The sequence below is a fragment of the Diorhabda sublineata genome, chromosome 6 (genome assembly GCF_026230105.1).
Source record: "Diorhabda sublineata isolate icDioSubl1.1 chromosome 6, icDioSubl1.1, whole genome shotgun sequence".
In the NCBI taxonomy this organism is placed as follows: Eukaryota; Metazoa; Arthropoda; class Insecta; order Coleoptera; family Chrysomelidae; genus Diorhabda; species Diorhabda sublineata.
This window is the reverse complement of record NC_079479.1, coordinates 9,552,843-9,565,767: the sequence shown is the minus strand read 5'-3', so window position 1 is coordinate 9,565,767 and position 12,925 is coordinate 9,552,843. Positions and strand designations below refer to the sequence as shown.

The 12,925-nt window shown below is 32.2% G+C and overlaps 1 protein-coding gene across 1 annotated transcript in view; it reads right to left on the bottom strand.

Annotated features, from left to right (window-relative positions):
* LOC130445651 (anoctamin-4) overlaps window positions 1-3,043 on the bottom strand; it is a 36,109-nt gene extending 33,066 nt beyond the window's left edge. Inside the window, exons 1-2 of the mRNA XM_056781404.1 lie at window positions 2,820-3,043; window positions 659-794 (exon numbers count right to left, since the gene is read on the bottom strand). Coding sequence (XP_056637382.1) covers window positions 659-761 — 103 coding nt within the window. The 5' untranslated portion in view covers window positions 762-794; window positions 2,820-3,043. The remainder of the gene's footprint in view (window positions 1-658; window positions 795-2,819) is intronic.
* Window positions 3,044-12,925: the final 9,882 nt, after the last annotated feature.

Genomic DNA, 12,925 nt, shown 5'->3' with positions numbered 1-12,925 from the left:
GTTTCATAACCATGGATGAAAGGTAGGTCCATCACTTCACACTCGAAATAGAATAACAATCAAAACAATGGACTGAAAAAGGAGAACCGGCTCCAAAGAAGGCAAAGACCGTTCCATTTGCAAGTAAGGTCTTGGCATCGGTTCTTTATCAAATATAAATGTATTAATCATCAACACTAATTAGAGGTTACTGAAACTTCATTCAAGAAACTAATAGGTTATTACATTCTACATGAAAATTGAAATGGTAGTATGAATTTTGTAAAAAATTACTCATTTGAGTTATTAGAAGATTTGATATTAAATGAGCGAAGATCTGTACTTATTATGCATGATTTGGTGCTCCCACATTTTGACAAAAAGTATGGTAATTGGTTGAGTAACCAACTTTCAAATCGATTTCTTGGTAAAGGTGTAGAAGCTCCGATTTATAAGCCTCATCGGCGATGTGATTTTAACCCTTTGGATTACTCAGTTTAATCGTATCGTAAAGAAAACTGGAAGATAGAATTCAACATCACTTTAGTGCATTTTAAGATTAAAAATCCTCGTTTTATATTTTATTACTATAGTTACAGGGAGATATAAACTTTTTCTTTTGATAAATATCCTGATTCGACTATGTTTTTTTGTTAAATAAATGTTATTAAAAACTTACCAGCCGATCCAATTCTTTCAGATTCAATAGAAAGCGAATTAGATTCTTTCCCATTCTGCTGTTCCATTTTATGCCGTTCCGAATTGATATATGAAAAAACCATGAGTGTATTCAAATTATTTGAAAGAAACCACAACTGAAATGAAATAAAATAAATATAAACGTTAAAAAAGAAAGATATGATATCGACAAGTTTCCGTTATTTGAAGATCCAAAATGATGCAAATAACAAACCTGATTTGGTGCCCATTCCGCCCCAGGGGTGGATGCCACCCTTACTCGGGGGTGGAAATTTCAAATTAACTTCAGGATTCGATAGAGAATTGAATTTTTTAAAGAAAATGTTAGATAAAGATTTTTATTTAACTCAATAATTTCTGAGTTATTCGCGATTGAAAATTAAAAAAAAAACGTTTTTCAACATTTTTTCAGGAAAAACTCGAAAATTACGCATTTTTTGGAAAAAAATTTTATCAAAAATGAAGCTTATAAAAAAACAAATAAATTACTCGTTCTAAATTAAATTTTTTAAATAATATTCAGGTGACTTATTTTTATACAATTTTTTCTTTTTCGTAAATTTATGCAGAGGTTTGAGCTCAAATAACTGAAAAACGATCTATTTTTCATAAAAAATTGTAATAATCATTTTTAAAGTACTTTTTCAGGTCTTTAGAATGAGCTTTTATAAAATCGTCTAGCATGAAAATTAAGCGAGTTATGACTAAAATAAGTAAAGTAACTCAAATTAAAAAAAAAAAAAAATGTCGGCAAATTTGACACCATGTGCGGCAAAATTAAAATTAATCGTAGCCCATGTGAAATTATCTTTGTTTAAGTCCTAACAACACGTTCCAAAAGTTTGAATGGTTTGGAACACGTATATTTTGAAAAAAAGTTGTTTAATGTGAAATTTTTTTTTCGATTTAAAAAAAAAACGTTATTTTTTCAAAATATCTCAAAAACTATTAGATCAATGAAAGAATATTTTTGTAATTCAAATTTTTATTTTACTGAACATTTTGCTTGTTTTAAACTCACGTAACTTGAAAATTAAACGAGATATGACCGTTTAAAATAATGATTTCAATACTAAGGGAGAGTCTTTTTTACCCTTTAACATCAAAATTCTCTGAAGAAAAGAGCCTAGAAGGATTTCAACTCTCATGGTTTTGTAGTTTATGAAATTCCCTACAAAACCGAATACATTTTTCTAGAGATAATGCTGGAAAATCATCAAACGTCTAAGTTTTGATCTTTTTGGAGTATTTATTCTTTTACACATGCATATTTATTTAGTACTCAATTGTAGTTAAGGACCAGTTAGACCTTTAACACGCAAGAACGTGCACTAAAACATCTTATTGTGCAGTTCGTATACGAAACGAAAAAATATGCAGCCACCAGGAACTTTAGCTATAGTAAACACGCTTAGTAAACGTGCCTAGAGATAACAGCTCAGATCAATGAATCTAGTAATTTGCCTTCGAGTACTTCTACAGTGAAAAAAAGATTGAGAGAATCTGGTCTTTTAGGAAGAAGGGTTGTGATGAAACCTCTTTTAAGAAGTCAAATTAAAATTAATAGGTTGCATTGAACTTAACAACATCAAAATTGATTGTATGAAAACTGGGAGAGAGTTTTATGGAATGATGTGTCAAGAATGATGGGTCTAAGCAAAGAGTTTTTGTACACAGGTCAAAGGAAGAATGGATGTTAGATCCATGTATCATCCTAACTGTAAAATCCAGCTGAAACAGCGGATGTTTTGGTGCAATAACATATTTTTATTTAAATTAGCTAAACTTATTCAAAATTCAAATTGCTTCTATAATATTCTGAAGTGGAAATACTCATTTTGTAAGAGTTAATTTGGAACATTATTGAATTAAATGAAAATGAAGCAAGACTGCAAAAGTCTTGCACATCTAGTTATTGGTCTTGGTCTTGTACATTTGGTCTTGGTCTTGGTCTTGTGAGCCTTTAGCTGGTCTTGCATTGCTACAAGACAAAGACCAAGACCAAGACCATTCTCTTTTGCCATCTTATGAAGCAAAAAATAAACTGAGTCAAAAGGTATAAAAATCTCATAATGGTGAGATTCCGACGTATCGGTTTTCGTCATCTAACTACAAATATCAGAGTGTTAATAAATACTCACGTGTATAACAAATCACCCACTATCGATGGTGTTTAACATTAAAATAAAGTTAACGTGTTCCTAATCAATAAATTTTTAATTAACCAATATAATCACAATAATATTAAAAACACTTTCAATTAAAAATGTTCCCATAGAAACTATAATTGAATAAACGGAAACTCCCGAACTCCTTTATATAATTTTTTAGAAGGAAATGCGAAGTTGATGTGCTTGTACAAAACAATTGAATATCTGTTCAGAAGTTTAATACCATCCGGCGAGTTTAATATTTAATAAAGGATAGCCATAGAAACCACAAATATATACAGAGGTTAAAATCAATTTTAACCTATATTTTTCTATTATCTTGTTAGCTTAAAGCGATCATTTAATGTCGTTAAATGTATTATCATAGGAATCTCTTAAAACCAATAGTTGATTAATAGATAAACGGATTTTATACGTTCGCGAATCATAATTTATTTATTCGCTGAAATACTTGACATGTAACAATTCTAAGCATGAAATACCAAATTGGTAAAAGAAATTAGCTGTGATAATTGTGTGCGGAAAATATATTGGACAGACAAGGAGATCCGTTATTGTTCGGCTTAAAGATCACATAGCTCATTTGAAATATAGACGATTTTTCCCACTGGAATTAATTTTCAAAAGAGAAGGTTTATTGGTACGAAAAATTTTTTGGTTTACCTTCAGTCTCTGAAGACGATAACTTGGTTATCGAAACGGGCGTCAGAAAGTGTAATCGTGAGTGTTGGTGTATTCAGTATGTAGAGTATGAAGCTTTTGAAAAATTACTTCGTAAATTAAAAATAGTTATTTAGTCAACAAAATTTATAAGACACTATTTCGAGGCACGCGTTTTTCACAACTAACCATTTTTTTCCATGAAAACTAAAACAAGAAAAATAACAATAATTTCATTTATTCAATAACTTTTACCTCATTATTTTGAATGAAGATAGAATGTAGTCGAAACGTCAATATTATATGTTTTATAAACTCAATTTCTTCGGCAGGAAACTCTATCTCATAAAGTGGTATTCGGCCTCAGTTAAAGTACAAAATATAGGAATTATTGACAGACAACAAGTGTTCCTCAGCTCTGACGGAAATACGGTGATTTATTTGGCCCATATAAGAACGGGAGTCAAAGAAAACTTGTTGTCTGTCACTAATTCCGATATTTCCTGCATACTTGTCCAAAAACGTGTCGATACCAAAGACAGAATCGATTTCAATAGAACCAAAACCATCGCCCAATTCCGCTCCTTAAAGTCCGGGATTATTCGAGAAGATATCGGAATAGAGAAGCGCCAGATATTACTGGCAAATTGGAAACGCCTTCTAAATCCAATTCGCTCCAATAACAACAATATAAAACTTCAAAAACCACTAGCGGAGCTAATATTTACACATTTAACACCCCTCTCGTCAATAATATACTTACCACGCGCGCCAATAAGTCCACGACTAGCCCACCAGTTAGCTCAATAGCAGCAGTGATTGTGTTAGTGTCAATAGTGTTATTTTTATTTTCTATTTTAATCATTTTGTAATTTTTTTGTTCCACCTTTTCATCTCCTCGTTGAAATTCTAAGGAATAGGCACATTGAGGCCTCTACTTTTTGTTAACATCCCGTATGAGTTTGTGTAAACATTTAGCGGAATTAGAAGCTGGATAAGCGAATGTTTGATAATAATTCAACACACTTCGATGTAATAAAATGAATTTCGGTGGTTTACTTTTTATACGTGAATGGAGTTCAGTTCAACAGATCACTTTGCTAGGAAACATATATGGCGCGCAGTTTTTTTTTTCGAATAACGAGAATAAAAAGATATTAGGAAATCGAGTGTCGATGTACTTTTCGCTAAATTGATGAGAGGTTGAGTTGATTTAGACCGAAAACGAAATTCCATCAATAAAAAACAGAAAAGGAATGTAGGCGTAGTGAAACGAGTTAATTAATACTTTTTTTGTCCTTCGAATATAATTCGAGTCAATTTTCTATTGGCTATAGTGGAATTTTGAATTCCGGAAAATTTTTATGCATTTAGGACAAAAACGTATTACTAAATTGGAGATTTTAAGGATACGCTCTTTTAATTTTTTATTCCCCTCGTATAGTATTGACACGAATTTTGGGTTCGAATTATGAGAATTAATGATTTTAATCATACTACGCAAAAATTTCATTAATGTGAATTCAGAAATAACATTAAAAATACAATAAGAAGTTGGGATGTTTTAGAAATCTATTAAGTACATTTTTTTCATCTATCGTATAAATTTAATGGAAATTTTGAGTACTAATTTTGAAAATTCACGATCAAATTTATATATTTTTCTAAATTTCAACAGTTTAAATAGAAAAATATGAAAAAAAAATCAAGAAGAAGTTGAGGGGTCTTAACGATCATTTTAGTACAATTTTTTCTCCCCTCTTATTAATTTAACAGATATTTTGAGTACTGATTATGAAAATTCACTATCTAATTTATATATTTTTATGAATTTCATCAATTTAAATACGAAAATATGAAAAAAAATCAAGAAGAAGTTGAGGGGGCTTAACGATCAATTTAGTACAATTTTTTCTTCCCTCGTATTAATTTAATAGAAATTTTGAGTACTGATTATGGAAATTCACGATATAATTTATATATTTTTATAAATTTTAACAATTGAAATAGGAAAAAATGAAAAAAAAAATCAAGAAGGAGTTGGGGAGTCTTAACGATCATTTAAGTACAATTTTTTCTCCCTTCGTATTTAATACGAAATTCACGATCTTATTCACATTTTTGATACATTTTATTAATAGAAATAAAATAATAACAAAAAATTAACAAATAAAAATTGGAGGGTTTTCAAAAATCGTTAAATTTCAACTCTTTCACCACTCGTATAGATTTAAAAAAATTTGACTAGTATTTATGAGAATCGAGGATATAATCCACATTTTAAAAAAATTTTATAGAAATAGATATAAAATTAACAAAAAAATTCATCTTTCGCAGTGAATCATTTCTTCGGTTTCTCTCCAATTCTCCAACCTGTCGACTTCTTGGCTGACTTCCACTCTGTTACCTTCAGGACTTTCGGATCTTATCTACGTATATATCCAAACCTTTCAAGTCTTTCTTGGGATCTTTTTCTACATTTTCGCAGATCCTCCTCATCCTTCCCCAATAGGCACATGGTGTCCTGCTCCATATGCAATAACAGATTCATGTAAAAATTTGTATTTAAGGTATAGCAATTATACACAACATAATTATAACAAATAATTTATTTCTCACAAAGAACAAGAGTTTAGAAAAATGTGATGATTGAAAAAGAGAGTACAATGATTATTCCAGAAAATCATGATTTAATGTATTTTTGAGACACAACTTTTACATTTTTTATTTAACATTCAAGAATTTTCATTGAGATTTATCAATCCAAAAACTAACTACTTTTGTTGTGACAGCGATTGTCGATATTTCTATCAGCATCGATTCTGGGTATAGAATAAACGGAATCCGTATCCAACATCTGCTTCATTTGTCCTGACTGAAATCACAATAGGACCTGCACTGTTATCTGTAAACAAATCTGTAGTCAATGCATACTATAGTTTTATCTAGCAGATGTTTTTGGTAATGCTAAAAGATTAAAAAATTGCCTTGAATATTTTGTGTGCATGTTCGCAAGTTTACAAACCAGCTAGAAAAGTGTCGTTTTCAAGATATAAAGAAAAAGTTTTAAATATTACTGAGTAATTTCTGAAGCAATGGAAAATAACGTCGTAACCTCCTCTGTGTTAACATAAATAGCTATCATAGTTTGTCTGGTATCTAAGAATAAAAAAATTAGTGTTTGTGCTAAAGAAGAATGAAAAAAAAAGTATTTGTAGATACAGGTAACACTGAATTGATTTTTGGCCTGGTATTTTTCTGGTGCTTATTTTCGGATTCTCAACTAAACCCAACACAAAGAATACATTGATTGTCCCCATCTAAATGGGCTAAGGATGAAAAACCAACTTCAAGGAGGAACTTTTCCTTTCTAAGAATCCAAAAAATATTGCATTGACTTTTGTATACCTGTCTGGCAATTTTTCTGGAGCTTGCGTTCCGATTCTCAATTACTCACCTCAACATCAAAAATTCATCGATGATCTTCATTGATGGTAACAAGAAATCTGGCCAGCATCGTTTCGAAACTTGTTGTTTGGCCAAAGTGCCTATCAATATTTGAACGCTCTGTTTTAAAATAAAAAACACAATTGATATTTCAAGATAATCTAAACCACTGTAGTAAACTTCATCTGTCTGAACTGAATGGATTTAACTTCCAGGCCAACTCTGCATTTCCTCAAATATGAATATCTTAAAAAGGGCAAAACCTACATACATGAAAAGTTGGTCTAATTTTCCATTTATGATTCGGAACTCACATCAAATATAAGGTTTTTCCATAGAAAATATTGTATGTTGAATATGGTGACTCAATATTCAATCGACAAACTCATTTAAAAAAATCACGAACATCTAGTTGAAAATATTGAATGTCTTTTGTCTTCAAGTACTCCCGCAAGGCAAAATCACACGGCGTTAAATCTGGCGACCTCTCGGACTACTAAATTCTACCTCTCCTTAATATTCAATCGCCAAACTCATCATTTAAAAAAATCACATCATCTTATCACATCTAGTTGAGTTAGCTAAGGGTTCCCCTATGACCAGTGCACGCAATTCTGATGGTTAATTCGCCCAAGCTCAGCTGACCAATGATTGATCGGTCATAGGAATATTTATACCACAATGGAGTTCCATAAACGGTTTATAAATTATATAGTTGTCGATAAGATGTCATTTGAGAGCATGTTTTCGATGGTAATAAGTATTCTATATTTTTTTCGTTAGAATTTACCTGTAACAACTGAATTTATAGATAAATTCGAAATAGTTGATCCGTCGTTAAATTTGTAGCCGCATAAACGTACCCCATCGATAACTATGTAATCATCGGGACAGTCGATAACATCAATTCCTGCAACACCTGAGGGTACTGTAGAAACACCATCTGCAACAAAATATTCATAGTAGGGATCTACTAGATACTATGTAGAAATTGCGCTTACAATTTAAGGCTCGTTTTGCAATAGACAAATATTGGAGCTTCATTGTTTCTCAAAATATCTCAATTAAGATCAATACTCAACCTAACCTAATCAAATCATTGGGTGCCAAAAGAGGACTGTAAGGAGTATGATCCATCAATTTGATGTTTTCACTGTTCAAAAACGTTTTTGTTTTTTTTTTGTTTGAACTGATGTGTGAGAGCTCGCTTTGTCGTAGTACAGAATTGGTCGTCTTCTGCGATTTTTTCGGAACACTTCTGGCTGATGTACTATCCAGAATTGACCATTCTATGTTGCACTAATGGAATGCTCTAGTAGATCCATGATTCGTCGTCTATGACGATCATATAGACTCTTTTGAAGCACCGCGATTTAATATTTTCCCAAGATTTCTCTGCACCAATCGACACGAGATTTTTTTGAGAGATTGACAAATTGAATATATCGATGTGGATTTAATGCCCAAGGATGCATCAATCTCACGGTATGTCAGATGACAATCTTGCAAAATCAGTTTGCCTGCATTGATGATTTTTGGCACAAAAACCGAAACACAGTCTCTCAAGATGCTGCTTCATCACCAAAAGTCGAGGCAAGTTGATCTAGCACACTGTTGTTGGCTTAAACCACATCCACGTCATAGAAAATCATTTATTCAATTCCATTTTTGGACCCAACCAAGATGAATTTTCTATCGTTATTTTCACAACTTTAAATGAATTTTTTTCATACCAATTTGTTATGATGATATAATGACTGTTTTACTTTTACTTACTCACAAAATTCGCTAAAGAAAATGGATATTCAACTCCATTGTTTTCGTTCGTGTAAGTGATTGAGCAGTAACCAGCTTCTTTCTGTATGCAAATAGCATAATTCAAGTTATTCTGGAAAGAACAGAAAAATCAAAGTAGGACCATATAAGTTGTTTGCAAAATTTTCGACTTAACTTAAAGAAACAAAACATTCTTTTCTATAATTATCTGTATTTTTTAACGTATTCACTTCGAAAAAGTGAATTTCAAACATACGAAAATCTCTAATTTATAATCTTGATTACTAATTTGGTATTTATTGAAGCTTTAATGATATTCATACCAAATACACTGTTTACACTAACACTCACAATTACATTGTCTGTCTGGCGTTTCGATAATTAAGTTATCGTCTTTAGAGACTGTTAAACAGTTATCGAAATGCGTATCAATTTTGTAATTTGTAATTGTTGGTGTGATGCAAAACAGAAAAAAAGAAGTTATGTTACAATTTATAAGTCACTAAATTATTTAGTGAAGTGCATGTTCAACTAATTCACATCAAAGACATTAGGTGGTGCGTCAAAACCAAGTACTGAAAACACTTGCCGTATAAAATGATGAAACAGATATAAGAATCTGCAATTTTTGTTGTTTTGAGTTTTGAAATTTTTGTCACTTCTTTTAACGCTAACCTCGATCCATCTCTGGAGATGGATCTTCGTCAGCGGTAGTACTGATGTCATTAAAGACGTTCTCTCCATGACTACAACTGTAGTCGCGATGTGAAAACCCCAAAAGAATATTTGAGACGCTATAAATGGTTAGTTTTCCATTTTTAGAAAATTATTCACCACGACTTCGTGGATATTGTCATTGTTGAATAAATTATAACGAATATAATTGGAACTTACAAAATATCCAGGAACGCTTCTGTTGAACATACTGGCTTGGTCATAATTAAACGATGAGATAGTACCAGTAACGCCTGTGTACGCTTGCAGACAATTATCGAAAGAAGATAAATCTGAATACTGACAAATCATAATTCTAAACCTTTTCCTATACTGCATACTGGCCAAAATCATCAATTTGAGAGGACCGGTTGATTGAGAAACATCCACATAAACTGAAAATTATTATTTAAAGTAATTAACATATTTTTAATCTTTTTTGATAGGTAGTTCTAGCAGGTTAGGCGTCCACAAGCCTCTGTAGCGTTCTTTAAAACTTTATTGAATATCTCATCAGAAGACAAATTATTGGGTAATGCAGATATGAGGGATCCTTGTCTTGATCTTCTTCTTCATACACGGAGGATCTTCGCTGGTCTACGCGAGCACTCAATGTTGCTTTTGTAAAGAAATGCAGTCCAGTTTGTTTTTACTTTAGCTTCACTATATCTCCGAAACTTTGGTGCTAATGATGCAGATGTGAAGGCTCTTTAAATTTAGGTTAAAACTTGATTGTACAATAAGCTAAGAATACTCATTTCAATGAATATACTCACTGGATTGTCCTGTATTGTAACCACATATTGGAGGTACGATACTGTTGGCACTCTGTCCCGTAATCACTAGTCTTTCCGTTTCACATGTTCCATCCGTAGGCCCTGCCAACTGAAAACAAGAACCGTTTATCTCGAATCAAATATATCATTAAAACTATGCGAAAACGAAGTGTCATGTATTGATTGATATCTTGCATAATTTCCTTTGTAGCAGGATCCTTTTGTAGTATCACTATAATACGCAGTTATCACTTCGAACACTGCGAATTTGATTCCGTAAGTGTTCGATTGCTAATATCGAAAGTAACTATAAATTTCCTTGTTGTAATTCATCAGTTTTCATCACTTAACATTTCAAAATTCAAAACCTTATTTTTCAGTGGAAAACTCAGCATTTTTAATTATCGCACACTGCGTTTAAAAAGTCTGCGATAATCAAAGATCTTCGTCTTAGAATTGATAGTAAATTAAACTTTGTTGAGCATATTAATATCATCATGGGTGAAGACTTTAGAAACCTTGGGATTTCGAACTGAGAAACTCTAGATTTAAACTTTGGTAAACAAATTAATATCAATCTTGGTAGAGAATTTAGAAACCTGGGCTTCATACTGAGAAACTCTAGGCTCAGCGTTTGTTAACCATACGAATATCATTCTTGATAGAGACTTTGGAAACTTTGGGGTTTCGTACTGAGAAACTCTAGACTTAAACTTTGATAAACAAATTAATATCATCATTGGTGAAGACTTTAGAAACCTTGGGATTTTGTACTGAGAAACTCTAGATTTAAACTTTGGTAAACAAATTAATATCATTCTTGGTAGAGACTTTAGAAACCTTGGGGTTTCGTACTGAGAAACTCTAGGCTTAACATTTGTTAACCATATGAATATCATTCTTGGTAGAGACTTTAGAAACCTTGGGGTTTCGTACTGAGAAACTCTAGACTTAAACTTTGGTAAACAAATTAATATCATTCTTGGTAGAGACTTTAGAAAACTTTGGGGTTTCGTACTGAGAAACTCTAGACTTAAACTTTGGTAAACAAATTAATATCATTCTTGGTAGAGATTTTAGAAACCTTGGGGTTTCGTACTGAAAAACTCTAGACTTAAACTTTGGACGAGACTTTAGAAACCTTGATTTCTTACTTTGAACTCCTGTGTTAACCATATTAATATCATTTAGAAACATTGGGTCTCTCATGTTGGTTTTTCAATATGTGAATCAATAAATATATAAGGTATTATATAAATAAATAAATTAATGTGTCTTCATAACCAAATTCCAGAATATTTAGTAGTATGATTGGTAATTTTTATTCAAGAAATATTCAAGCAGACGTAAAAACTGTTGGAAATATAATAAACAGTTAGGTCAGTTCGTGATGAAATAAGTTCTACGTATAAGTGAATGTAATGTTTTTGGTGAATAATGTAATTTCGAATTTTGTGTCACATCAATAATTCATATGTTGAGTACAAATGACGTGTGACTATCTTTATCTATGAAATAGGAATATTGAGCGTGTGACTTTATCGAACTGACGCAAATTGCTATTGAAAGTCTTATTTCTCCGCCTTAGAATATCAATGAGAATGAAACTTTTTCCGTGTAAGTATAAGTGAAAAAACAAACTTTTGATTTGGTACATATTTGTTGAGGGAATTACTTCAAAGACATACAATTTCTATCGATCTTTTTAACACTATTTTTACTTGAAGGACTATGAGAAGTATCAAAGATTTTCGACCGTAAAACTGCAAATTTAAAAAAAATGTATTCTTGAGAACTTTCCTGAAACTATGATAGGGTTAATCAGATCATGATCTGAATATTCGGAAACTAACCCGGATCACGTTCATTGTTGTACGGAAAGGCAATCCGACGAAGTTTGTCAAGCTGTTGGTGAAGAATTTACAAATTCTCCTGCAATTGCAGTTCCGAGATCGCGAAAATGCGATTCCTGAAAAGACCCCATTGGAAGAAATCATACAGTGTCAGGTCATGACCGTGTGGGCCAGTCAACGAATCTATTCTCCAAAATGAATATTAAGGTACTCCCGCACAACATATTGCGTATTGAGGCTAAGCTCTATCCTGCAAAAAGGACGGATATTCGCGAGTATTAAGTCGTCGTCCATTTGCCTGCTTAAATCTTCGGGCTTAAATCTTCTTCAATGTAAATTCTGGTCGTTCCAGTACACGCAGTTATACAGTTTAGCTTGCAGGCTGCTCCATCCGACAACTATATGCTGCAGATTGGTTCAGCTGCTCAACTAACCCCAGCCACTCCCATATTTTCGTTAGTTATTAAAGATACTGGGGGTCCAGAACGCACCGCGTCGACAACAGAGCCCGTTTTTAAGAGTTTCTGATACTTATTTCACACTCTTGATCAATGTGGTAGCTGCGAGTTAGGAAATTGTTGTTGAAATTTGGTAAACATAGTTTCGTAATCCGCAGATACGATGTAACAAAAAAAATCTTTTTTGACAGCGTTGCCAGACTTATGCCGATTTCTTGTAGATCACGTTTTAGATTTGAAATTTTCACCGAAAATTGATCGAGACGTTTGGAAACTGTGATCTAAATCTCGTTCTAGGTGAGGATCCGCAATCAATTAATAAATGATCTTCCTGAATCCGTGTTATAGTTTCCAAAAAGTTCTCTAATGAACCAGGTAGGAAGTCAAAGTTT